Source organism: Stegostoma tigrinum, chromosome 22, assembly GCF_030684315.1.
Source record: "Stegostoma tigrinum isolate sSteTig4 chromosome 22, sSteTig4.hap1, whole genome shotgun sequence".
In the NCBI taxonomy this organism is placed as follows: domain Eukaryota; kingdom Metazoa; phylum Chordata; class Chondrichthyes; order Orectolobiformes; family Stegostomatidae; genus Stegostoma; species Stegostoma tigrinum.
Genome location: NC_081375.1, coordinates 3,539,080 through 3,567,044, shown reverse-complemented (window position 1 = coordinate 3,567,044; position 27,965 = coordinate 3,539,080). Strand labels below are relative to the sequence as shown.

At 45.1% G+C, this 27,965-nt stretch overlaps 1 protein-coding gene across 2 annotated transcripts; it reads right to left on the bottom strand.

The window, feature by feature from the left end:
- Window positions 1-406: 406 nt before the first annotated feature.
- On the bottom strand, window positions 407-27,965 carry LOC125463767 (uncharacterized). 2 transcript variants are annotated; one of them, XM_048555436.2, is made up of 11 exons: window positions 27,809-27,965; window positions 27,593-27,670; window positions 27,472-27,504; window positions 21,634-21,717; window positions 14,999-15,096; window positions 13,397-13,584; window positions 13,201-13,290; window positions 8,191-8,274; window positions 7,164-7,226; window positions 2,418-2,581; window positions 407-1,423 (listed from the first exon to the last, which is right to left on the bottom strand). In XM_048555436.2, the coding sequence occupies exons 1-10, from the start codon at window positions 27,875-27,877 to the stop codon at window positions 2,457-2,459; spliced, it is 912 nt and encodes a 303-aa protein (XP_048411393.1). In that variant the 5' UTR covers window positions 27,878-27,965; the 3' UTR covers window positions 407-1,423; window positions 2,418-2,456. The 2 variants fall into 2 exon arrangements, with proteins under 2 accessions (XP_048411393.1, XP_048411394.1); XM_048555437.2 differs by lacking the exon at window positions 27,593-27,670.

Here is a 27,965-nt window from a genome sequence, read left to right as displayed (position 1 = left end):
TAGGATGGGATAATGTACAACTTGCTTCGAGAGTGATATGTGATAGTGCAACGTAGAGTTCTGACTGAGTTCATTCCCGAGTCATATTAAGCTGGATATCAGTTAGAGCTCAGGGTAAGACAATTATATGAGAACCATGATATCCATGATGTGGAGGTGTTGGTGTTGGACTGGGGTGGACAGGGTCAAAAATGACAACACCAGGTTATCGTCCCAGAGATAGTGGGAGCTGCAGAGGCTGGAGAATCTGAGATAACAAGGTTCTTGTTGGAGCTGGATGAACACAGCAGGCCAAGCAGCATCAGAGGAGCAGGAAGGCTGACGTTTCAGTTTGGGACCCTCCTTTGGAAATTTTTTTTTCCCCTGAAGAAGTGTCTAGGCCCAAAACGTCACCTTTCCTGCTCGGCCTGCTGTGTTCATCCAGCTCCACACCTTGTTACATCAGGTTATCGTCCAACAGGTTTATTGAAATCACAAGCTTTTGGAGCCTCAGTCCCTCATCAGGTGTTATTCAGGTCGGCTCCAATATCTTGTGTTTTCAAATAAACCTGTTGTTGTGTGATTTCTGACCTGATCTGGAGGATAAGGAGAATAAACCACAGTACCCAGCGACCTCTGCTGGAGGTACAGCTGCAGGCCAGCATCGTGATGCCATCATGGCCAAATACCTGATCCAGTATAAGCATGAGGAGTGGCTACTAGGATGGGGAATAGCAAGATAGAACTGCCCTGAGACAGGGACCAGCACCTTTAGGAGAGGTTGGAAGAAAATTGGTCAGAATCTCATAAGAGAATCCTGTATGTCAGTGAATTCTGCCAACTGGTGTAAATTATAAAAAGCAGCAACATGCACAGTGGCCTAACTTAAACAGGAAGCAGTGTATCGCACAGATGCAACTAATTGTCTGAATTTTGTGGTTAGTTGTATAAGGCAGACACAGAGTTCCAACTTACCTCTGTTCAAAATGTTACCCTCTGGCATGGGATTAACTGAATCACAACCTCCACCACATAAACTGGAGGTTCACCATTAATATAAATGTATTTTCTCAAGTGCTTTAACATTATACTGGGCAAATTAATATTATACTACAAATTCAAATGTGCCATGCACACTCGCAGTTTAGCAATTACTGAAACAGAGGCTCTCTCAAATTGCGTGAAACATTATTTCCTTGAATATTACTGATTTACAACATATTCCATGCATGCTTGAGTAACTTTGTACCCGGCGTAGTTACCTAGGTGATATTTTCAGCATGTAATGAAGACAATAAAAATGATGCATGACTGTGTGCAACCAAGGAGGAGGAACACAATCAAATAACGTAGAAGGTATTTTGTGCTGTTTCATTTGTTTCTTGTAGGAACTCCTTTTCTCTCTCCAGTCTGGAACTGGTATTAAGTTGGAATAGACACATTCCTATTGTGGGGGGAGGGAGGGAAAACAAAGAAACATAAATCAATGTTATAAACAGACTATTGTAACAATAATCATTACTTAGAATTACAGACTGTTCCTCTGCTTCAGTGTGTGTCTGACACACATTATGGAAATCCCCAGTTAATCAGATCCTAGCTAGTTCTGGTGTTGCAAACCGAGCCCACTGCCTTCCCAGGAATTTTATCAAATAAAACTTCATACCAATCCACAAATAGTAATATTAGGGCACATGATCAAATGGTTGGTCCATAAAGAGCATCTTAAAGACATTTAGGGCCCAGATAGTTGTGGACATCACCATTAATGGTGGAATGATTAAGATCGGGAATATTAAGATGTCAGAATTAGAGGAGAGAAGGTTAAGAGGTTGAAGGACACTAACAGAGATAGAGAGAGGTGAGCCTGTGGAAGGATTAGCAATAAGCATAATGTGGCATTGCTGGGCTGGGAATCAGTGCTGATCAGTGAGCACATGGTGATTCAGTAAAGCTTAATACACAATGAAGAGTGAAACAAATTAGGGGCAGCACAGCGGCTCAGAGGTTCACGCTGCAGCCTCACAGCGCTAAGGAACCTGGGTTCGATTCCAGCCTCAGGTGACTGTCTGTGCGGAGTTTGCACATCCTTCCACGTGTCTGCGTGGGTTGTCTCTAGTTTCCTCCCACAATCCAAAGGCACGCAGGTTAGGGTGGATTGGCCACGCTAAATTGCCTGTGGCGTTCAGAGATGTGTAGATTAGGTGAGTTATAGTGAGATGGGTCTGGGTGGGATGCTCTGAGGGTCGGTGTGGACTTGTTGGGCTGAAGGGTCTGTTTCACTCTGTAGGGATTCTGTCATGCTGAATTCAAATTGATAAGTTCAAAATAGAAATGGGTGGGTATCTCCTTGAATAATGTTCCTGTTGCCTTTCAGGTAAGAGTTTGTAGATGGGCACAGACCATAGGCGTAATGTCGTTGTTAGTTGTTAACCTACATTGTGACAGATACAGGAGTTTCCAAATGTATCCTGCACTCATTGGGGTGTCTCAATGGAGTCCAGCCAGTGGCATGTCAAAATCCTGCAGTCTGAAATTATTTCATCCAACAGTCCTGTATTGGAGCTGGAGGTGACCGGTTTATCAGTGTAAGATCGAACATCTGAAGTAAAAAACAGAACAGTGACTGCCAAACCCCTCTGAGTTACAGAAAAAGACGCATTCAAGATGACATTGAATGACTAATTGGATTAAAATAGTTGCAAGGAGTGTGGGGAGAAAGCAGGAGATTGGCATGAGGTAACGATGCCCATTTAAAGACACAGTGTAGATACAATGGACTTAATGGTATTTCTTGGAGAACAATTCTGTGATAATTTCCATTGGTAACTACATGGAAGAAACATCAGGCTGAAACATAGTGGGACAAAAGCAAAATGTGCCAGACCAACTCAGCAGCTGTCAGTCTCTGTGCAGAAAGAGTTAACATCATGAGTCCAGTATGGTTTGAATGGGATTCAGATTGCAGCATCTGCATACAGGGGTTAGATAGCTTCAGCTGCACCAGGTAACCACAGGAACCTTATAACTGACCACAGCATCCTGAGCAAGAAGGAACTGGGAGACTGAGAGCATTCAGAACTCTGGCTGCACCTGAAAAGAAAATGCTGCAGGCTGCCAGCGTTTGTGTGTCAGCAGGAGCTTACCCTTTAATAAGGACAAGCAACAAACTGGAACAAATAGTTATAAATGTGGCCGAGCTGGGAGTGAATCACAAGGTTCATAACATCCATCCACTTCTCTCCGTTTGTGTAGAAATATAAAATGGGTGATGACACAAAAGTAGGCCATTCAGCCTGTCATGTCCATGCTGGCTCTTGGCAAGGGCATCTCAGCTGGTCCCACCCCACTCCTTATCCCCCACTGCCTTACCATTTATTTTCTTCATGATGTTTTCCCAATTCTCTTTGAAAGCTACAACTGAGTCTGCTTCCACTCCATCTTCAAGTAATGCATTCCAGATCCTTAACCACCCAATGCATCAAACAATTTCTCTTCATGTTGTTGCCGGCATTAATCTTATATTCTAATCCTCTGGTTCTTTACTTTCCACCAATAAAAACTGGTCCTTTCTTTACTGTCTCAGCCCTTCATGTTTTTTGAATAACTCTCACATTTCCTCCAATCTTCTGAAAGAATAATAGCCCCAGCTTCTCTAAATTACCCAGAGCACCGAAATCGCTTGTCCCTGGAACCATTCTCCTGCACCCTTTCAAATACCTCCACATCATCCCTGAAGTGTCACAATTCGTCAAAATATACCAGTTGAGGCTGAATCCATCTGTTATGAAGCTTCACCATAACTTCCTTCTTGTTGTATTCTATGTCTCTATTTAGATAGCTTAGAATTCCATACAGCTTTTTAACCACTTGCTCAACTTGCCTTTCAATTTCCAGGCAGTGGTGCACATATGCTCTCAGGTCTCTTTTCCCACATTTCTTCTACAATGCTCTGTTCTTTTTTAGTTGCCACTTCTTGTTCGTCTGATCAAAGTAACATATTGCACATTTCCCTGCTTTAGGCTTTGTCTACCATGGGTCTGCCCGAGTCTATTCTATTAGTGTACATCACAAAAAGCAATTATGCTGCAAAGGCTGTTATGTAACATTTTCTTAAACACCTTTTGGAAGTTAATGTACACATCAACACATTGCCCTGATCCAACCTCTGTTAACCTCATCCAAATGACTCTTTGTTTCCTCTTACTCTGTGTACCAGTACCGGACTTCCACCCCCCCCCCCCCACCCCCCCACCCCACAACTCCTTAGTCCCAGGGAAATGGGTGGGAGTGTCCTGCTCAGACAGCATGGACGCTGTTGCAGCTTCGGGGTAGCTGAGAGTGAAGGGAATCCACCAACATAGCTGAGATAGGGATCTCAACAGCAGGACATTCAAAGTGAAGATAACAAAGTGCGAAGCTGGATGAACACAGCAGGCCAAGCAGCATCCCAGGAGCACAAAAGCTGATGTTTCGGTCCTAGACCCTTCATCCTCTCTGATGAAGGGTCTAGGCCTGAAACGTCAGCTTTTGTGCTCCTGAGATGCTGCTGGGCCTGCTGTGTTCATCCAGCTCCACACTTTGTTATCTTGGACTCTCCAGCATCTGCAGTTCCCGTTATCACAGGACATTCAAAGTGCTTTGCTCTGGCATGGAGTTCCTTCATGTCACACTCTCAATACAAAGAAGTAAGGGTGGAGCAGGGAACTGTACAGTTCTATAATGTTCTTAGGACAGGAGGAGGGCACTCAGCTCCTCACGCCTGTTTTACTATTCAGTTCCATCACTCCTGATCTGTACTTCTCAACTCATTGGCATATCTTTGCTCCTTATTCCTCCATAGTTTTACCAAACATTAACATACCCATTTCAACCCTAAAAATTCCAACTTCCTTAGCTTCCCCATAGCCTTATGTGGGAGATAATTCCAGATTTCTAAATTCTTTTGGGTTACCTTCACTATTGAACAAACTCACTCAAAATGTTGCTTATTTCTTTGATTCCCACCACAGGAAGCAGTCTCTCTGTATCTACCCTGCTGAATCCAATTACATTGTAAACACCTGGATCTGATCACCCTCGATCTTCTCAATACAGGGAATGCCAGATAAGTTTACGTAATCTATCCTCATAAATTATAATTTATTTACAATCAGGCTGGAGAATAACTGATCTTCCTTAGTTTAAGAAGGTCAACAGTGATAATCTGGGAAATTACAGGTCGGTGAGCCTTACATCAGTGGTAGGGAAATTATTGGAAAAGATTCTTAGGAGGAATTAAGGCAGCTAAAAGGGGCCATGAAATGGTTTTGGCAACAGGATTAAAGAAAATCCCAAGGAATTTTGAATGGACAAAGAGCAAGAGGGTGGCTAGGGAAAGGGTAGGTCCACTCAAGGACAGTGGAGGGGAATTTATGCATGGGATCAGAGGAAGTGGATGAGGACTTTAATGAGTATTTTAGATTGGTATTCACAAAGGAGAAAGGCATGGTTGATGGTGAGTTTTGGGAGGGGTACATTGATATTTTGGGGCACATCAGTATGAAAAATTGGGTGTTTTAAAAAGCAATAAGTTAGACAAGCCCCCAGGATCTGATGCAGTCTATCCCAGAATGCTAAGGGAGGTCAGTGAGGAAATTGCTGGGGCTTTGTATAAAATCTTTGCATTCTCTTTAGTCACAGCAGTGGTCACAGATGACTGGAGAGGTGCCAGTACCATTCCTTTGTTTAAAGAGGGCAGCAGGGATAATCTGCAATATTACAGACTGGTGAGCCTTACAACAGTTGTAGGGAAATTATTGGAGAAGTTTCTTATGGATAGGATTTACTCATATTTGGAAAAATATGGACTTATTAGTGATAATATTTGTGTAGGGAAGGTCATGTCTCACAAACTTGTTTGGGTTTTTTGAGGAAGTGACAAAGATGATTGAAGAAAGCAGCAGAGTAGGTAATGTCTATATGGACTTTAGCAAAGCCTTTGACAAGGCTCTTAATGGCAGGCTAATTCAAAAGGTGAAGTCACATGGGATCCTTGGTGAGTTGGTGAGATGGTTACAGAACTGGCTTTGTCAGAGAAGACAGAGTCGCAGTGGAAGGGTGTTTTTCTAACTGGAGATCTGTGACCAGTGGTGTCTTGCAGAGATTGGTGCTGGGACCCCTGCAGCTGGATAGAGCTTCAGGTAGGCCATATTTGGAATAGGTACAGTTCTGGTCACCACGATACCTGACAGATGTGGGGGCTTTGGAGATGGTACAGAAACAGTTTACCAGAACGTTGCCTATTTGGAGGGTATTAACTGTGAAAAGAGGTTGTTCTTGTGATTACTACACAAGTTTGTCCATCAAAGGATTCGGTGCAACCTAACAGAGGTTTACAAAATGATGACGGAGGCACGGATAGAATGGATAGTCACAGCCTTAGAAATGACAATTACTAAGATCATAGGTCTAAGGTAAAAAGGGAATAGCTCAAATGAGATGTGAAGGGCAAGTGTTTTGTTTACACAGAGAGTGGTGAGTGCCTGGAATGTGCTGCCAGGGGGTGGTAGTGGAAATACAATAGCAGCACTAAAGAGGCGTCTTGACCTATGTGATAGGAAGGAAATAGAGGGATATGGCCTGCATTAAGGCAAGGGGTTCATTTAGAAAGGCTGAAGGCCTATTCGTGTGCTGTGCTGTTCTTTGTTCTCTTTGTTCCTTGTACCATTCCCCAAGTTTCTACATTGTGTCCATTCTTTAAACCCTTGTAATATTCTGGGGACGGTGCTACCAGCTGCTCTTGGCCAATAAAGCTGACTGGAGGTGCAGTGACTCGAAAACTCAGCGAGGTTACTCTGTTGGAGTGTGATCAAGGGCTTTGCAACTGAAGCACAACTTTCTCTAAATTGGCAATCCAGGCTTTTTGATGCAACCACACTGGATGTCACAGGATAGATGTCCCATGGTTAGTATTTCTGGGGACTGAGAGATAGCAGTGCCAAGAAACCACAATAGAATAAATACACATGAATGGAATGTGCCTCAGCTGCGATACCTTCCCTATTGGAATAGCACACTCGCCGTTGAGGTCACAGTTGGACAGTGAGGACCTGAGGATGTTCCTGAAACTGCTGTAAAAGGAGGAATCGCTGCCATCAAGATAGGAGTATGAAGGAGATTCAGAAAGGAAGACAATTACTTACTGGCGTCAATCTTTAACTTCGCAAAGGATTTAGGAACATCATAAATCCCACTCTGACAATTTACTGACAAGAAAAAAAGATAAAGTCATGAATATACATCAGGGAATAAAAACCTTAACCACGTAATATCTTCCTCTTGCTCTCCCCCACCACTATCTTCAGCTACAGAGGGATCAGGAGACACTTGCTCCTCACTAAGTCTTTAACAATATTTCTCTGCAAAGACCTGCTGAGAAAATTACTATGTCTGAATGTCTTTTCTTTTTCCTCTCTTTCGCTGTCTCTCTCTGTCTCGGGGAAGCACGGTTTCTGATGCTCTACCTGCCTTAACATGCATAACAGTGACATGGCTCTCCATGCTGTCAAGTTGCTGATTTTAGCTGCACTGCCACAGTGCACGCGTGCACGCGCGCACACACACACACACACACACACACACACACACACACACACACACCAGGGTTGGTGGTTGGGGGGTGGGGAGCTGCGGCAATGAGGCCAACAGCTTGTGAGGGAAAGAAGAACGGATGAAGAATGGGGTCATTTTATGCAGGTCCCTGGGCAGTTGAGACTAAATAACAACATTATATACTTGAATAATTTCCAGAGCTTTAGGAGCAGAACTCTGCCTTGGTACACAATATACAGAGGCCTGTGTACATATTTAAATCAGATACACATAACCCCATGCATATATTGAGATGAAAAATACACAGACCTATGGGTACATGCAGAACGGATAGAACCCAGTGTGGACTTATAGATACTCCTGTGTACATTTAGGTAAACTGAACTCTGCAGGTACATTTATAAAGATTTCTCTTTGCATTTAATTATGATGCACATAGATCCTTTGTTTGTTTAATACAATGAACATAACTCTGCTATATGTTTGAGATTGGTGCAGACTAGAAGTGTAGCTCTACAGTGTTTCTTTAATAGCTGGAAAATATTTCTAGGCTCATTCATATGTTGGTAATGCAACAACATTTAAATTCCATTTAAAAGGCAGTGTCAACACACGTACCTTTGTCAGGAACCTCAGACCGTGGACTCTGAGCAATGTCTGTCTTCAACTCCGCTTTATTTGGGAGCTGGTTACGTGTGACATCTATAAATGAAAGAAAAGATCATCAAGCCAAAATGTTAAATGCAATGTCTGGTTTGTCGGGTAAGGGGTGTGCTTCGTAGCTGCACACGTGGTTCAATCTGTTATTTGTTAAGCGTAGATAAAACACTAAGTTTGTGTGGATGAATCCAGTCAGAAAAGATGGGTCTCTCTGGAATCCTGGATTAACAGTTATCCCTTAACCAGTTTGTTATTATTACTTTGCTATTTGTAGGAACTTGCTATACATAAATATGCTGCTCGATTTCCTACCTATCAATAGTGATGGAATTTTCAAAGCAATACATTGATTTTAAAGGTTTTTGGAATGTTGAGAGGTCCTGATCAATCCTGTAGAAATATAAGGTGTTTTTTTCTCTCTGTGGGAACAGATCCTCTTGGAGTCCTAAGAGCTATTCAGATTGAGCTATTCATTAAATAGTGATGACAACAGTTTGAACAGCTGTCTGCATCTGGGAAAAACACTTTCTCTCTACAAGGCAGAGCACAGTCAACAGGTTATTGCTGTTTAATGCACTTGTAGTTCAGGATTGTTTCACAGAAATACACGGCCCACATTGGTTCGAGGTAAACAGAAGAATTTTCTATTTCTAGAATCCGTTAGTCAGACCTCCAGACTGAATTTGTAAGAACGTCTTACAATGCAAATAAATGTAATTTCATTACAAAAGGTGACTGGGGGCACATTTCACTAAGAATATCAACTGCAGCTCCTTGTTCTGAATGCTTGTTTCCTCTCTGCCTAGCTAACATGTCTTTCCTTTACTCACTGCCACAGCTTCACACTAACCTCCCTTCATCCTTGTATCACTCAGCACTTCCTTTTCTGGTCACTCTGACCACACACAGACAGACAGACAGACACACGAGCGCGCGTGATCATCATTATAGCACTTTTAGATAATCCTCTGTTGGTCATTAGGAGCATGGGTCAACAAATTTCCAAATAACCTCGACACAAATTGGAATCTCACTCCGAAGTGGATGGGAGTAGTGCAGCAGGGACAGCCTGGTCTCTGCTCTGCGAGTCAGGCAATCTTTTATAACATGCAAGAAGCAGCTGGCAGCACGACACCTGGTCCAGTAGGGGCTCAGATCCAATCCTGGGGTTCTGAAAGTGTGAAGAATGCTATTCGTTGGCTGTGAAATCCCTCATCTTGGTGAGGATAACCTTATTCTAAGAATATGGAATTCTACAGCAAAGAAAGATGTCACAGCTGTGCTCCTGAGATGCTGCTGGGCCTGCTGTGTTCATCCAGCCTCACATTTTGTTATCTTGGATTCTCCAGCATCTGCAGTTCCCATTACCTCAAGATGTCATGTTTGTTGGAGAAGGATGCTGCAGGCTATAAGGCAGATGTTAAGAAACAGAGCAGCTGCAATCTAATGGACAGCAGGTCACATGGGCTATTACTGTTCCTGAACTCCATGCCAACCAGTATGGTTATACTGTCTCTACCAAACAGCCATCCTATCAGTTCCATGTTCTTGTTTTTACTTTCAATAATCCTGCACACTCCCCTGAACACACCTTCGAGATATTATTGAGACTGCTCTACTGCTCTTTTCAGATGCACTGCTGCCCAGAATGATTCACTGTTAAAAGAAGTTTCTGATCCCACCTCTGTTGAGATTAAAGCAAGTGATTGGATAGAACAAATAAAAAATTACAGCACAGGAACAGGCCCTTCAGCCCTCCAAGCCTGTGCTGATCCAGATCCTCCAGCTAAACCTGTCACCTATTTTCCAAAGATCTGTATCCCTCTGCTCCCTGCCCATTCATGTATCTGTCCAGATAAATCCTAAAAGATGCTGTCGTGCCCATCTCTACCACTTCCACTGGGAACGCATTCCAAGTACCCCCCACCCTCTGCGGAAAGAACTTTCCACGCATACCTCCCTTAAACTTTCCTCCTCTCACTTTGAACTCATGACCCCTAGTAATTGAATCCCCCACTCTGGGAAAAGGCTTCTTGCTATCCACCCTGTCTATACCCCTCATGATTTTGTAGACCTCAATCAGGTCCCCCCTCAACCTCCATCTTTCTAATGAAAATAATCCTAATCTATTCAACCTCTCTTCATAGCTAGCACCCTCCATACCAGGCAACATCCTGGTGAACCTCCTCTGCACCCTCTCCAAAGCATCCACATCCTTTTGGTAATGTGGCGACCAGAACTGTACACAGTACTCCAAATGTGGCTGAACCAAAGTCCTATACAACTGTAACATGACCTGCCAACTCTTGTACTCAATACCCCGTCCAATGAAGGAAAGCATGCCCTATGCCTTCTTGACTGCTCTAGCAACCTGCGTTGTCACCTTCAGGGTACAATGGATAGACTTGCCCATTGGAGAGGGAACTGTGACAACTCAACAAGGTGTAGTCAGTGGTGTTAATGATGGATGTAAAATGGAAGTGTCCCAATAATATTGGTCTCATGAATAAATCCAAGAGAAGAGGTTGGCAAAGCCCTGGAGAAGGTGTTGTCAGTGAAACTCCAATTGTAGGCTGTTGATAATTTCAAGGTGTTGTCTAATATCTATCTATCAGCTCCTTAAGGTAGCTGACTTTGGGAGCAACAGGCACACAGGCTTCGAGAAATAGGAGGAAGTAATTTAGCCCCTTGAGTTTCTTCCACCATTCACTTACCTCTGTTGACCATCAGTAATTCCCTTATGCAACTGAAAATGGCATGTCAAATAGTGCATCAGGAAATGGCCCAGAGCAGCTGCTTACTGGAGAGTGCTACAGTATGCCGCCTGGTCAATGATTATTGTGGTTTATGGAAACCAACTGAGAACTTTACATACACTGGACCTTAAGCGCTACAGCAGCAGTTCCTTTTCACTTGATGAACCTTACATATGAACAAAGGAGCAGGAGTAGGCCACTCTGCCCTTCAATCCTGCTCCACCATTCAATAAGGCCATGGTTGATCTGGTTACTCCATCTTCCTACTAACTCCAGGCAGTCTTGCACTCCCGTGATTATCACAAATCTATCAACCTCTGCCTTAAAGATAGTCAAAAAAAACAAACTTCGCTTCCCATCACTTTTTGAGAAAGACTCACAAACACCGGTGAGAAAAAAAGAACAATTTCTCTTCTTTACCTTAACTGAGTGACCTCTTATTTGTAAGCAGTGAGCTTTAGTGTTAGATCCTCCTGCAAGAGACAACACTGTCTCCTCATCTACCTTGTCAAAAGCCACCCAGATTTTATACAGTTCAATCAAATTGCCTCTAAAACCCAGCAGATACAAACTCAGCCTGTCCAATCTTTCCGCATAAGATAGCCTGCTCATTGCAGGGATAATGCAAACTGCAGATGCTGGAGAATCCAAGATAATAAAATATGAGGCTGGATGAAGCACACCTGCTCATTGCAGGTATTAGTTTGGTAAACCATCTCAGATTTTCTTTCAGCAAATTTGCACCTTCCTTGAATAAGGAGACCAATACCATCCGCAGCACTCCAGACGTGGCCTCACCGATGCTTGACATAACAGAAGCATAACTTCCCACTTTTTTCCTTTGACTCCCCTCACAATGAATGATAGCACTCTATTAACTTTCCAAATTACTTGCTAGATCTGCATACTAGCTCTTTGTAATTTATATGCTAGGACACCCAGATCCCTTTGCAATCTCTTGCCATTCAGATAATAAGCATATTTTTAAAAATTTCAAAATCAAAATTTCAATATCACATTTCCCACAACATATTCCCATTACCAGATTTTTACACAGTCACTTACCCAAGCTAGATACATCTTCACAACTCACTTTCCTACCTATCTTTGTGTCATCAGTAAATTTAGCTCCCACGCCTTTAGTCACATCATTTATCTAAATGATTGTGGCACACCACCTCTGATATGTTCCCAATCAGGAAAAGACCCATCTATGCCTAATATCCTTCTGTCAGTATATTTCTGCTGATACCATGAGCTTTAATTTTCTACAATAGTCCTTAATGTGGCAGCACACACTCCAGGAAACAGATTTTGACTCAGTTTATCATGAGGCCTTTACATAGCTAAGCCATGGTCCCATGGGGCTGCTCTCTCATTACAGAGAGGGGGAGACACACAGAGAGAGGGGGAGACACACAGAGAGAGGGGGAGACACACAGAGAGAGGGGGAGACACACAGAGAGAGGGGGAGACACACAGAGAGAGGGGGAGACACACAGAGAGAGGGGGAGACACACAGAGAGAGGGGGAGACACACAGAGAGAGGGGGAGACACACAGAGAGAGGGGGAGACACACAGAGAGAGGGGGAGACACACAGAGAGAGGGGGAGAGTTGACTGGTGGAGGTTTAACCTGAGGGTCACCATGCCTCAGGTGATGGAGTCGTTGAGAATAAGGATCCTCATGGTCATAACCTCAGCAGGAGCAGGAATGGACCTCACGCTGTTAGTGATACTCTGTGTTACACATCAGCTGTTAGTTCCAGCCAACCGAGCTAATGGACTCACAGTACAATACTAAACACATTGGTCATTTTGTACTTACAGCTGGCCAGTGAGTCCAGTGTAGAAGCAACATCCTAGGGACGGGTGTGAGGAGTGAGGGGGAGGGGAGGAGGGGGGTGTAGCTGTCATACCCTCCCCTACTTCCAGCCCACTCACAGTGGGGTCAGCGTTCCTTCAGATTTATTACAAGCCTCAAATATCTGCATAGTCTGAGGACAAGGAGGGATGGTGAGGAGCTGGTGGGGAGAGGATTCACTGCCATCTTGCTGCTCGTGGACCTGCTTCAAGAACCGGACTGAGAGCAGGAATCCACTTAAAGCCCAACAGAACCATGGGAATGGCACAATTAACTTAAATAATTTCATATTAAGTTCAGCAAATTAAGTAAACAAAAACTGTACAGTCCCAAAATTCACACTGTTACCTGTGGATAAGTGTATGGTTTCATAATCCACATCCTCCTCCCCAGTACTGGACAATGTGACGCTACTAGAGTTCACATAGTAAGGTTCATCTGCAATCAGATATCAGACCCCATCATTAATAAAATTAACCACTGACAAATTAACTTGAGTCTCAAAGCCAGCATCCGATTCTTCCATCAGAACTTTGTGACTGACCGAAAATGTCTGAACACTTCAGCAGAGTTTCCCGAGGCGCAGCTGGAGATTTGTGGAGATGTGCGGTGGCTGAGATGAAGTCATGATTCAGTGGGTCTGAGGACGTGAACAGCCTCGAGGGAACCTGTAGTTTGTCTGTGTCCTCGCATAGAGAAGCTGCTCGTTCAATAAGGCAGGGGATGTCATGCCTGGGAATGGGAGGCAGAGATACAGCGTGAAGGGTTTTCTCAAAACCAGGAGAACTTCCCACTGCACAAAAAATATATAGTTCAACCTAACACAGGCATCTCACTCCTCATGTGTACTCCTCTGTTTCAGTGCCTCCCTCAAATGGAAGCATACAGACATTCTCACATTATTTTTCAAATCACTCTTTCTCACATTCTCATTATCCATCTCTGTCTATAATTCCCTGGCTCTCAAAAACATGATTTGTGTCTTTACAAGAGATGGTAAGAGCTGCCGATGCTGGAGTCAGAAACAACAGCACGGAGCTGGAGGAGCACAGCAGGCCGGGCAGCATCACAGCGGGAGCAAAGTTGACATTTTGGGTCAGGACCCCATTTCCGAAGAAGGATCCCGACCCAAAATGCCAGCTTTCCTGCTCCTCTGATGCTGCCCGGCCTGCTGTGTTCCTCCAGCTCTACACTGTCGTCTGTGTTTTTACAACATGCATAAGCCCCTTTCCACAAACACAATTTTCTTTCACATACACACATTCAATCTTGAAGACTTACATTTTTTTTAGAAAAACAGAGTGGACAGATGGCTGAAGAGAAAATATGTATATTTTCCTAGTTTCACATCTTACTGTGTCCTGCACTGTCGCTTTACTACCACATTGTAAATTCTGATGTGTTTGCCCCTCCATTCTGGGATAGGATTTCGATCAGGTACATTTTTACCATCCATGTCTGCTTTGAATGGAAACATTTCCATATCAAGCGAATATTGCTGCTGTTCTCAATGAAATCTCTGACAGATTTAACAATGTCCTCTCTCAGTGTGTGTTAGTGACTGATTAGAAGATATTGATGGTTCTTTAGGTCTCTAACCTCCCCACCACAGCATCCAACTCCAATTCAAATTTCTCCCAATGGTCTTCTCTGTATTAAGCCATCTGTAGGATTATTCTAAGGATTCAACATTTAGAATAAATCATTTCTTCCCAATATTTATTTTCAATTCACTCCGGATTCAAAATGAGCAAGGATAATTTCTTCTGGACAGCAAGTTGAAAAGCAGCTTTGAAACAATTGGCAAGAAACCCTGAGGGGAAGTGAGGAGGCACTGCATCATATTAAGGTGTTTGGTAAATGAACCAGTGGGGAATTCGGGTTAAGAAAAATTTTACGTGGCTCATTGCTGCAATGTGAAACACAGTCCCTGAGAGAGTGTGGCGAGTGGACGTGCTTTTGAAGAGGAACAGTCGGGTTATGGGAAGGAAACTGGATGCTGGTAAAATCGGAAAGTACGGGGTGAATGACAAGTTTCTCTCCATGCTTTATAATTCTACAACTGGCCAGAAATCTAATCATTCCCGGTTTACTCCAGGCTGAGGTCCTGGATGACAAGGAAAACTTGCTGCTGGGAAAAGCTCACCAGGTACACGCTGAATTCTTCTTCCCAGGTCCGGGAAGCTGCATGGCCTTCCACAGAAACTCCATCCAAACTGCACGTAAGTCCGAACTTTCTGCAGCCTGGTACAAGAAACAAGGAGAGGAGATTCAACAGGTGCATAAGACAAGAGCCTGTTGAGATTTCTTAATTGCTGTGACAAAGCACTGGAATTGACTGCGAGAACTGAGCAGAGTAAATCCGGAACAAAACTGACCACTCACATCAATTGACTGACATCATACTTACAGCACAGAAACTGATTAGAACAGGGTCTGTGCCACGGTTTATAATCTGTAGGAGACTCTTTTTCAATCTGCATCAACTCACTTCTTCAATTCCTTCCTGCTTCACGTGTTTGTGCAGTTTCCTTCCTAATTCTTTAATTCTGCTCACCTCAAACCTTTCCTGAAGCACCGAGTTCCACATTCTCACCAATCTCCTGGGAAGGAATTTTCTTCCTAATTCACGATTGCATTAGAATTATTGACAATTGCTGTTTTTGGTCTTTCCCACAAACTCTCCATCATATTGATCAAGCCCCTCGAGAATCTTAAAGATCACTATCACAGCCTTCTCTTTTGTACAGAAAAGGAGTCCCAGCCTGTTAAATCTCTCCTGATAATTATTATCAGTAATAGGATGGCTCATCACTGGAAGCTGTTTAAGATACAAACATAATCCAATGTAATTGATTGCTAACTGGCGACTCAGGCCTGAACTAAAATGGCTAAAAGCATTATTTTGCTCCTCTAAGACAAAGGACCAGGATGGGGCAGATTTCATGTCTGGGCTATAGAACTGAACCATCCCATTTTTGTCATAAGACCATAAGACATAGGAATGGAAGTAAGGCCATTCGGCCCATCGAGCCCACTCCACCATTTAAATCATGGCTGATGGGCATTTCAACTCCACTTCCCTGCACTCTCCCCATAGCCCTTGATTCCTTGTGAGAGCAAGAATTTATCGATCTCTGCCCTGAAGGCATCTAATGTCCAGTGGAATCCCTATTGTGCGGAACCAGGCCATTCAACCCATAGGGTCCACATTGACCCTCTGAAGAGTATCTCACCCAGATTCACCCCCAACCCTAACCCTGCATTTTCCCATGGCCAACCCACCTAGCTTGCACATCACTGCACACTGCAGACAGTGTCCAGGGCGTCTCTGCAGGAGCTCCTCAGGGTAGTGCCCTCAGCCCAACCATCTTCAGCTGCTTCATGAATGACCTTCCCTCCACCCCATGGGGAACTACAACACTGTTTACTCCTGTCTGTCACAAAAGCAAAATGGGTCGGAGAGCCGATCCATGGTTTTCAAAGGAAATTAGAGATAATATCCGATTCAAGGAGCAAGCATACAGATTGGTCAGGAAATATAAAATTCCTGAAGATTGGGAAAGTTTAGAATTCAGCAAAGAAGGACCAAGGGATTGATTAAGAAGGGGAAAATAGAGTACAAAAGTAAACTTGCAGGGAACATAAAGAGTTTCTATAGGTACACGATGAGAAAGAGATTGGTGAAGACAAATGTAGATCCCCTGCAGACAGAAACAGGTGAATGTATAATATGGGACAAAGAAATGGCCGAGGAACTGAATATATACTTTTGTTCTGTCTTCACAAAAGAGGACACAGTCAGATACCAGAGATATTGGAGAATTCAAGATTTAGTGAGAGGGAAAAACTGAGGGACATCAATATTCACAGGGAAATGGTGCCGGGAAAATTGTTGGGATTGAAGGCCAATAAATCCCCAGGGCCTGATAATCTACATCAGAGTACTTAAGGAAGTGGCTCTAGATATAGTGGATGCATTGGTGGTCATCTTTCAGGATTCTATAGACTCTAGAACAGTCCCTGCAGATTGGAGGGTGGCAAATGTCACTCCAGTATTCAAAAAGGGAGGTAGAGAGGAACCAGAGAATTATAGGCCAATAAGCCTAACATTGGTAGTGGGGAAAATTCCCAAATCCATTATCAAGGTCTTTATAGTGGAGCATTTAGAAAGTAGTGTCAGGGTCAAATAGTCAGCATTGATTTATGATGGGGAAATCATGCTTGACAAATCTGTTGGGATTCTATGAAGATGTGATTCAGAGTTGACAAGGGGGAGTCAGTCGATGTAGTATATTTGGACTTTCAGAAAGCGCTTGATAAAGTCTCACATAAGAGATTAATGTGTAAGATAAACATATGGGATTGGGGGAAGTGTATTGACATTGATAGGAGACTGGTTGGCAGAGAGGAAACAAAGGGTAGGAATTAATGGGTCCTTTTCAAATTGGCAGGCAGCAACTAGTGGGGTGCCACAGGGATCGGTGCTGGGACCCCAGCTGTTCACAATATATGTTAATGATTTGGATAAGGGAACAAAATGTAACATGTCCCAATTTGCAGATGCTACCAAGTTGGGTGGGAGAGTGAATTAAGACGAGGATGCAGAGATCCTTCAGCATGATCTGACAGTTTGGGTCAACGGGCAAATCAATAGCAGATGCAGGATAATTTGGGTAAATGTGAGGTTATTCACTTTGGAAGCAAAAACAAGGCAGCAGATTCCTACCTGAATGGTTATAAATTGGGAGAGGGGAGTGTGCAGTGGGACCTGGGTGTCCTTGTGTACCAGTTGCTGAAGGCAAGTATGTAGGTGCAGCAGGCGGTAAAGAAGGCAAATGGGACGTTGGCCTTCATTGCGAGAGGTTTTGAGTGCAGGAGCAGGGATGTGTTGTTGCAGTTATACAGGGCCTTGGTGAGACTACACCTAGAATATTGTGTACAGGTTTGGTCTCCTTTTCTGAGGAAGGATGCTCTTGCTCTCGAGGCAGTGCAGCGAAGGTTTACCAGGCTGATTTCGGGTCTTATGTATGAGGAAAGAGATTGATAAGGTTGGGACTGTTTTCCTCTGGAGTTCAGACGAATGAGGTGGGTGATCTCATACAGACTTATAAAATTCTAATAGAATTGGACAGGGTAGATGTGGGGAGGATGTTCCCAATGGTGGGTGTGTCCAGAACCGGGGTCGCACTACGAGGATTCGAGGTAGACCATTTAGGACATAGATGAGGAGACATTTCTTCATCCAAAGAGTGGTGAGCCTGTGGAATTCATTACCACAGGAAGTAGTTGATGGCAAAGCATTGAATGTATTAGAGAGGTGGCTAGATATAGCACTTGGGGATACTGAGATCAAAGTTTATGGGAGAAAGCAGGATTAGGCTATTGATTTGGATGATCGGACATGATTGTGATGAATGGTGAAGCAGGCTCGAAGGGTCGGATGGCCTCCTACTGTTCCTATCTATGTTTCCATATAAGGTCAGAAGTGGGGATGGTTGCTGATATTTGCACAATGTTCAGCACTATTCGTGACTCCTCAGATACTGAATCAGTCCGTGTTCAAATGCAACAAGATCTGGACAATATCCAGGCTTGAACTGACAAGTGGCAAGTGATATTCGTGCCACACAAATGCCAGGCTATGACCATCACCAATAAGGGACAGTCTAACCACCATTCCTTGACATTCAATGGTGTTACCATCGCTGAATCCCCCCCATCAACATCCTGGGGGTTACTAGTGACCAGAAACTCATCTGGACTCACCACATAAACACAGTAAACACAAGACCAAGTCTGAGACTAGGAATACTGCAGCGAGCAACTCACCTCCTGACTCCCAAAAGACTGTCCACCATCTGCAGGGCACAGGTCAGGAGTGGGATGGAATACTCCCCACTTGCCTGGATGGGGGCAGCCCCAACAACACTCAAGAAGCTCAACACCATCCGGGACAAAGCAGCTACTTCACTGGCACCAGATCCACAAACATCCCACTCCCTCCCACACCGACGCTCAGTAGAAAGATCCTCAGGCAGCACCTTCCAAACACACAACCACTTCCACCCAGAAAGACAAGGGCAGCAGGTACATGGGAACACCACCCCCTGCAAGTTCCCTCCGAGCCAGTCACCATCACTCTTCATTCACTGTTGTTGGGTCAAAATCCGGAATTCCCTCCCTAATGGCATTGAAGCAGGTGCACTGTAGCAGCTCACCTCCACTACTCAAGGGGCAACTAGAGACAGGCAATAAAAGCTGGCCGGCCAGTGATGCCCACATCCCACAAATGAATTTTAAAATAGTGTAGCAAGGCCACCTAACTTATAGTAAGTTGAATGGTCTTAGTTCAGGTATGCGTGCTTGCTCACAGATTTAACCGATGCATCTCGAAGTTAAAGAGAAGGAAAACTAACCTTCAGTTAAAATGATGGCTAAAGCCATTTCAATACTTTGAAAGTTTGCTTACAACGAAAACTAAACTGTAACAAGTGAGGGGGGAAACTTTCACATTCACCTAGCAACAACAATGACGTGAATTTCTCTGGTGTGTCCAACACAGTAAAATATCTTGAGGTTATTAAATGATGTGAGCAAGCTGCTTAGGCAGATGATCTCGAGGAGGTAGATTTTAAGGAGTGTTGGAGGGGAAGGAGATCGAGAGGCTAAGAGGTTTAGGGAGGCATTTCCAGCCCTACAGCCTCTGGCAGCTGCAAACACGGCTGCTAATGATGGAGTGATTAAAATCAGGGACGTTCAAGGGGCCAGAGTTGGAGGAGAGCAGAAAGCTCAGGCGGTTGTAGAGTTAGAAGTAATTATGGAGACAGAGGAGGATTTGTACACAAAGAAAGCAGTCTCAGAAAAACTGCTGGCGTTTCAAACAATCACCATCTTCTTAATGATATGTTTTTAAAGATCAGGTATCGACCTTAAAATGTTTGCATTGTTCCTACGTTCCTTGGTACATAAACAGCTTGAAGTGTAAACCAAAGATCAGTTTTTCCTCAGTATCCTGATTACTAACAAGCAATCTTTAATTATGATAAGAGGAAAAAACATAGTCGACAAAAAAGGTCTTTGGATTGGGGTAAAAGCAGATTTTTATTAAAATAAGGCATGATCTTACCAAAGTAATTTGGGAACAACTACTTCTGGAGAAATCCACGGCAGAACATTGGGGTGGGCTTCAAAATAGAAATGGTGGAAGGACAGGCCCAGCATTTTCCCTTTAGGATGAAGTGTAGGAGCAACAAGCCCAGGGAACTCCAGCAGTCTCAGTGTGTGAGAAGGAAAAAAAGATTTTTAACAGGTCCAAAGGGAACCAATCAATGGAAACCCTACTGGAGTAGAGAAAATTCTGTGCTTAAAACAGTGCCTTAGACAGTAATGGAGAGAGTAAAGATGGGGGATGAGAAACACTGGTGGGTAAGCTTAGGGAAAATGCCAAGATGGTATAGCAAGAGGAAGAGAATATCTAGTAGGAGAGTAGGGACCAACAGAGTAATCTGTTTGTGGAGCTGGAGGTCATTGGCAGGATCACTTCACATCTGTCTTCACTCTGGAGGAGGGGGGATGTCAGGAAGAGGGATTGTGATGTTCCTGAGTGGACTGACGTTGGGAGTGAGGAGGTTTTGACAGGGTTAAAAGTCCAGATGAGCTGTATCCCAGTTTCCTGGGGGAGATGGTGGAGGAAATTACAGGACCCAAATTTTTAGAAGCTGCCTGGTCAGAGGGGAGGTGCCAGAGGTCTGGAGGACAGCTATTGTGGTTCTGTTTTACAAGAAGGTGGTAGAGATAGATCTACAGACCAGTGAGTCTCCTGTCAGTGGTGAGGAAAGTATTGGTGTGCATTCTGAAGGACAAAATTAATCTCCATGTAGAGAGGCAGGTGTTGGACAGGGATGGTCAGCCCAGCTTTGTCAGAAGGAGGTCAGGCGGGGAGATGAATTGGTCAGCTGGGCAGACCAGTTGGCAGATGGAACTTGACCCTAATAAATCTGCAATGATGCACATTGTACGGTGTAACAGGGCAAGGGGGTATTTGATGAATGGCAGGACATTAGGAAACTCAGAGGAACCCACAGATTGCTGAAGGTGACAGGACAGGTTAATTGGGAGTTAAGGAGGCATAAAGGGCATGGGGTTGGGGGGGTGTGTCGCAGTCAGAGTATGAAGGGTAGTGCAGGGATGTGAGGAGTCACCTATTACAGAGTGTGATCGGGGGTGTGTGGGGGGGGGGGCACGAGTTCAGAGAGAGATTGTGGGATAGGGGAGGAAGACAATGACCTGTGGAAGGGAAGGTGGAGGGGGTGGGTGGGCAGCTTGCTTCATTCCTGGGGTGTGCAGGTGGACAGGGAACATACTGGAACATCCACAGGGTTTTCCAGCTGAAGGTTCAGGTCTCGAGGTTTAGTCAGTGTTAAGCAACTCCAAAACAGCAAGTTAACAATCATATAATCCATACAGTGCAGAAAGAGGCTATTTGGTCCATCAAATCCAAACTGACCCTCTGAAGACCTAGCCCCTTACCCTAACCCTGTAACCCCGCATTTCCCATGGCTAATCCATCGAGCCTGCACATCCCTGGAAATTGCTGGAAAGATTCAGCAGATCTGGTAGAGTAAATGGAGTGAATGTTGGCAGTGATTGCAGCTTCAGGGCTCACAGTTCAGGAAGCTCTATCAAAACCTACCCAATATGATCCACAATACAGCAGGCTCACAGTTTTACCCAACTCCACCAGCTCAATTCACAACCTTACACAAAAATCAAACTTACCAGCAATTTCCTCTTCCCGTTTTTCATTATTATCTCAAAGAGATACTCGTGGTTGGTAGCTTTGACTTCTCTCACAGACTGAACCTGTTGTGGCATAAGTTCTGTGATTAGTAGATTCAATTTGTTGGTAATTATATTTATTTATTTGTATTTTTTCTTCCTTCTCCTAAGCCCGAACTGCATTACAACCCCACAGGAATGCTCACTGACAGGCACCTCACTGAAATGGCCATGTTTTTCTGTGCAGAGTCCAGACAATGGGTTTCATGATGGGTGTTAAGCTAGCTAGCCTATGGTTAGTTTAATTGATTCAACTGATCAATAAATACTTCAGATCAGCATGTGCAGATAAATCAATTGCAAATTTGCACCTCACTGTCAAGGGTCTATTACTCTTTGTATAACACACTGAGAGGCGCTCTGCTCAGAGCTCCACCATATGGATCTGAGCTCATGTTCATGCTCCAAGCTGCCCAATCCCGGTAAGTGCCGAATGAGGACTGCACATTTCTCAGACATGATCCTGAAGCCCAGGCTGCCCACTGAGATGGGCAGAAAGGAAGCTATAATATTTGAAGAGGAGAAAGTGAGTCTTGACAGAACTGAAGAAGAATCACTGGACTGGAAACATTAACTCTGTTTGTCTCTTCACAGATGCTGCAGATTTGTGGAGTCTCTGTTTTTTGTGTTTGATTCAGATTACCAGCACCTGCAATTGCCTGATTTTATTTTTTTCCGAGCTTTAACAACTGTCCAGCCCAACAATATTCACTCAACCATAATCCAATAAAAGGCACAGTCCAGTTATTTAACTGGTAATATTGAAAAACTATAAGGTAATGTAACTTGTTTTCTTTTTGCATCTAAGATTTGTACCTAAGATAGTGCAGTGTGGGGTGATATTGTAAACTTTTCGCTGTACTCGAGTACGCATGTCAATACACCTAATTCTAATTCTAACGTTACCTCATCGCTGTTTGTGGGATGTGGCTGCACACAAATTGACTGCAATTTTCCAACAAGATATAAGTGACTACAGTTCATTAATTGATGCATCATGGGAAGATCTGAGGCCATGAATAGAAGATTTTTGAAGACAGGGTTTTGCAGACTTTTAACTGTTGGAACTCTTGCAGATGAGACAAGGCAAGCTGCTAACAGAAAGCAAAAACACCTCAAAGTGGATAAAAGAACCAACAAATCTCCCTTGGGATGTGAAAATAGAGAGAGAGTTCCCACAATCCACACCCATTAAACTTTGTACAAATTCAGGATGACACTAACAAAAGGAACATTTCAGGATGGCTACAACAAACACACCCAAAAAGAACATTTGGGAAATATAAACTGGAACCAGTATTTCAAGGGAGGTTCTGTGAACTTTGAGATATTATTGAAAGGGAAGATACTATCTCTACTTCTCTCTCTCTCTCTCTCAGAGGAATGGACCTGGTTCCCTTGGAAGTAGCTACAGAGAAGCAGCTTCAGGACATTGAGAACTTTAAAAATAACTGCAATATTTGCTACTGCCTACAGCATCCAAGCAACCTCAGCCTCAAGTTTAAAGCATGCACCTTGAAAGCCACAAAATGGACTCCAAACTATTTTTTTTATGTCTTCCCTTGTATTCCTAATATCCCCCTCTAATTTTGTACGTGTGGGGGAGAGAGTATGGTAGTGTGTATTTGTCTGTGACAGTGTGTGTTTGTGTATAAGTGATCATAGAATCCCTACAGTGTGAAAACAGGCCAATTGGCCCATCATGTTCCACACCAACCCTCCAAAGAGAATCCCACCCAGAGCCACTCCCCCTGCCCTATCCCTGTAACCCTGTATTTCCCATGGCTAACCCATCCAGCCTGCATGTTCCTGGACACTGTGGGCAATGTAGTATGGCCAACCCACCCCCACCTGGACAGACTGAGAGGGGAAACTAGAGCATCCAGAGGAAACCCACACAGACACGGGGAGAACGTGCAAACTCCGCACAGACAGTGGAGTCGAGCCCAGGTTGCTGGTGTAATGAGGCAGCAGGACTAACCATTGAGTCACTGTGCTGCCCCTGGGAGAGTCTTTCATGGTAACTTCAGTGTGGGAATAGAACTGACTAAGCAACATCCCACGTGTGTGAGCGTGTGTGAGCATGAGCAAGGCCCAGTGACTGCTGGGAGGCCATATGCTTGACATCTTATTATTTTTTTGGGGTGTGACAGATCAAAGATTTACTCCTTCTTTAACAGAAGAAAACCTTGCTTGAGAAATATGGTCACACATCTCCCCTCCCTTAAAATAAATGGGTTTGACAGAAACGAGATACTTATGGTCTGTGTGTTAAGGACAAAGGGTACTATCTTAAAATCATGAGAATGTAGGAAAAACTTGAAGAGTGAAATAAAAAGACACTAACTGAATAAATAATTTAAAACCAGAGATCAAACAAGTTAGACTAGACCTTATAAGGGCATGAAACCATGGTGGGTGCATTACAATACAGACTAGTCCATGATCCCGTTGGATGGGAGTGTAGGCTCGAGAAGTTGAGAAAAGTCTCGCTATGTTCCCAGCTGTTACCAAAAAGTGGCTTTAAAGCAGGTGACCAACCTGAGAAACATATTCAACACAAAATATACAAAGAACAAAGGAAACAGGTTCTCCAGTGATTTGTTCTGTCCTTTCTGGTTGCACTGCTGATTCATTTGACACTCTACCTGCACCATGACTCACTCAGTGGCTGGCTGCTGAGCTGTAGACATGCTCTTTGAGAGTCGGTGCTTCTGCATGAATCACGTGTGAAATTGCCTCAGGGTGGTTTCCTGCCTGAATTTCCCACACTTTGTGCCAGTGGCAAACGTCTTCTTCAATGCATTTTCCCACAATATCCGTGCCATTAAAACCAGCTCTTCCCATTCTCTGTACCAAATATAAAAGAATTGTATATCTACACCCTGTTTCGTGATCCCAGGATGTCCGAGAATATTTCACAGCTAATTAAGTTTTTTGACATACACTCAATGCTGTAAATTAGGAAATGTAGCCACTAATTTATACACAGCAAATACTTAGAAGGATCTGATAGGCAGCACAGTGTTTCATAAATGTAGGTCTACAAACATTTCTTTGGTTAGAATGTGATCTGTTACAGCAAAGTGGGAAGCTCGAACTGTGCGGGTTTAACACTTCCGGTTTTGGGCTGTGTAAATAATTTTGCACAGGTAGGGTAATCATACGGTTTGGAAGACTGAGGAAGATGTATGGAGCTCTGGTTCGCCGCAATGTGGAAGTGGAGGGGGTTCTGGTCTGAAGACTACCCCCTCATGAAAACCAACCAACTGTGTTCTAGAGAACTACAACCCCTGGTCCCACAACAGCTCTGATGGTGCTTGTGTTCTGAGTATTCTATAAGAAACAGCAGATAGGGGAGTGCTCTCCCAAAACTGGCAGAGTGCACAGGAAATTCAGCACCAACTTTTCCAAGAGCATCCAACCCAAACTCACCCACCCCTACCCTCTAACCCTGCATTTCCCAGCCACTTCACCTACACATCCCTGGGCACGCCAGGCAATTTAGCACAGTCAATCCATCTGAAGCTGCACACCTCTGGACTGTGGGAGGAAACCCACACAGAGAGAATAATGAAAACTGCACACAGTCACCCAAGGGTGGGATCGAACCTATGTCCTTGGCACGGTGAGGCAGCAGTGCTAATCACTGAGCCACCTGAGTTTAAGTAGAAGCACTGACACCGAAACACAAGGCAATGCTTCTCAAATCATCTCCCACAGAGGCTCCCCACTCTCAGACAGGCTTGAAGTTTATTGTGAGCCCTCAATGAGAACAGAGGGAGTGGGAAAGGGGGATGTTTGTGTGTGCTGGGGGGGGGGGGGGAGAGAGAAGGGGGAAGCTGGGTGAGTGGAGGGGGTTAGTGATGGTGGCACTGTTAGTGTGTGGGGGCTGTTTTTCAGAGTGCAGTCTGTTGGGGGGGGAAGCTGTTCGAGTGGGGGGGGGCGGTTAGAGTGCAGTCTGTTGGGGGGGAAGCTGTTCGAGTGGGGGGGGCGCGGTTAGAGTGCAGTCTGTTGGGGGGGGGAAGCTGTTCGAGTGGGGGGCGCGGTTAGAGTGCAGTCTGTTGGGGGGGAAGCTGTTCGAGTGGGGGGGGCAGTTAGAGTGCAGTCTGTTGGGGGGGGGAAGCTGTTCGAGTGGGGGGGGCGGTTAGAGTGCAGTCTGTTGGGGGGAAGCTGTTCGAGTGGGGGGGGCAGTTAGAGTGCAGTCTGTTGGGGGGGAAGCTGTTCGAGTGGGGGGGGGCAGTTAGAGTGCAGTCTGTTGGGGGGGAAGCTGTTCGAGTGGGGGGGGGCAGTTAGAGTGCAGTCTGTTGGGGGGAAGCTGTTCGAGTGGGGGGGGCGGTTAGAGTGCAGTCTGTTGGGGGGAAGCTGTTCGAGTGGGGGGGGCAGTTAGAGTGCAGTCTGTTGGGGGGGAAGCTGTTCGAGTGGGGGGGGCAGTTAGAGTGCAGTCTGTTGGGGGGGGAAGCTGTTCGAGTGGGGGGGGGGCAGTTAGAGTGCAGTCTGTTGGGGGGGGAAGCTGTTCGAGTGGGGGGGGGCAGTTAGAGTGCAGTCTGTTGGGGGGGGAAGCTGTTCGAGTGGGGGGGGGCAGTTAGAGTGCAGTCTGTTGGGGGGGGAAGCTGTTCGAGTGGGGGGGGGCAGTTAGAGTGCAGTCTGTTGGGGGGGGAAGCTGTTCGAGTGGGGGGGGCGGTTAGAGTGCAGTCTGTTGGGGGGGAAGCTGTTCGAGTGGGGGGGGCGGTTAGAGTGCAGTCTGTTGGGGGGGAAGCTGTTCGAGTGGGGGGGGCAGTTAGAGTGCAGTCTGTTGGGGGGGAAGCTGTTCGAGTGGGGGGGGGCAGTTAGAGTGCAGTCTGTTGGGGGGGAAGCTGTTCGAGTGGGGGGGGCAGTTAGAGTGCAGTCTGTTGGGGGGGAAGCTGTTCGAGTGGGGGGGCAGTTAGAGTGCAGTCTGTTGGGGGGGGAAGCTGTTCGAGTGGGGGGGGCAGTTAGAGTGCAGTCTGTTGGGGGGAAGCTGTTCGAGTGGGGGGGGGCAGTTAGAGTGCAGTCTGTTGGGGGGGGAAGCTGTTCGAGTGGGGGGGCAGTTAGAGTGCAGTCTGTTGGGGGGGAAGCTGTTCGAGTGGGGGGGGCAGTTAGAGTGCAGTCTGTTGGGGGGAAGCTGTTCGAGTGGGGGGGGCAGTTAGAGTGCAGTCTGTTGGGGGGGAAGCTGTTCGAGTGGGGGGGGCAGTTAGAGTGCAGTCTGTTGGGGGGAAGCTGTTCGAGTGGGGGGGGGCAGTTAGAGTGCAGTCTGTTGGGGGGAAGCTGTTCGAGTGGGGGGGGCAGTTAGAGTGCAGTCTGTTGGGGGGGAAGCTGTATGAGTGGGGGTGGTTGATGGTGGTGCTGTTAGTGTGTGGGGGGGGGGTTCGAGTGCAGTCTGTTGGGGGGGGGCAGCTATTGGAACTTGCCTTAATAGTGGCCATGTTTGACTCACTTCGCTCCCCCTCCCCACCAGTCCCCACACTCAGCTGGAGCCCCACCCTGTCCCCTGCCCAGTCAGACCCAGGGGTGGGGGTGTTGGTCTGGAGCCTGAAGAAGGGTCCCCACCTGAAGTGTCAGCTTTCCTGCCCCACCTGTTGTGTTCCTCCTGCTCCACACTGGGTTATTTCTGTTACTAGCATGGGCAGTTGTTAACGATCTCAGAGCTGATCAGTGCCATTTCATCCTCTTTACATCGAAACCCAAGCTGTAACTCTCCCCCTTAATGTGTGAAAGCAGGTGACCACAGTCCCCAGAGACAGTTTAAACAAGGCTCACCGTGTGAATGTAGTATCGGCCCCGGAGGTGACTCTATAAAGAAAGAAAATGAGAACGTTACTACACTGGGCTAAGAATCGGTGCCAAACAGTCCAAGGCTAGTTTTCAGCTGCATACTTACTGCTTCACAATTCCTTTCAGTGTAAAAAAACAGAGTGGTGTTTTGCAGCCTAAACCAATATTTTGCCCAAGCAAACTTCTACAAAAGGGAAAGAAATAAATGACAATCGTTACTCTCTTACAACACCAGACTCCCTTCAATTTGCTTTCTCCTCATTTAAAAATGGACCTTGGGAAAGATCCCTAAAAGTCATTAAATAAAAATGAAATAGCTTACCATCTTATCTTTTCGCTTTTTCAAATATCCTTCAAAAATCAGATCTTTAACGTTCTGGTCAGAAGCCATCCTAATCAAAGCTTAGAGTTTATTACTGAGACTTTGACAGAGAGAGAGAGAGGGACCTCGTACAGGTGTATAAGTGATAATGCCTCCC

Excerpts from the sequence above, each read along its gene's own strand:
- LOC125463767 (XM_048555436.2), bottom strand. The coding sequence starts at position 27,877 with ATGGCTTCTGACCAGAACGTTAAAGATCTGATTTTTGAAGGATATTTG. Across the intron at positions 21,718-27,471 it reads GCCGATACTACATTCACACG|GTTCAGTCTGTGAGAGAAGT; the intron begins GTGAGCCTTGTT and ends ATGCCACAACAG. Across the intron at positions 13,585-14,998 it reads AAGAATTCAGCGTGTACCTG|GCATGACATCCCCTGCCTTA; the intron begins GTGAGCTTTTCC and ends TCCCATTCCCAG.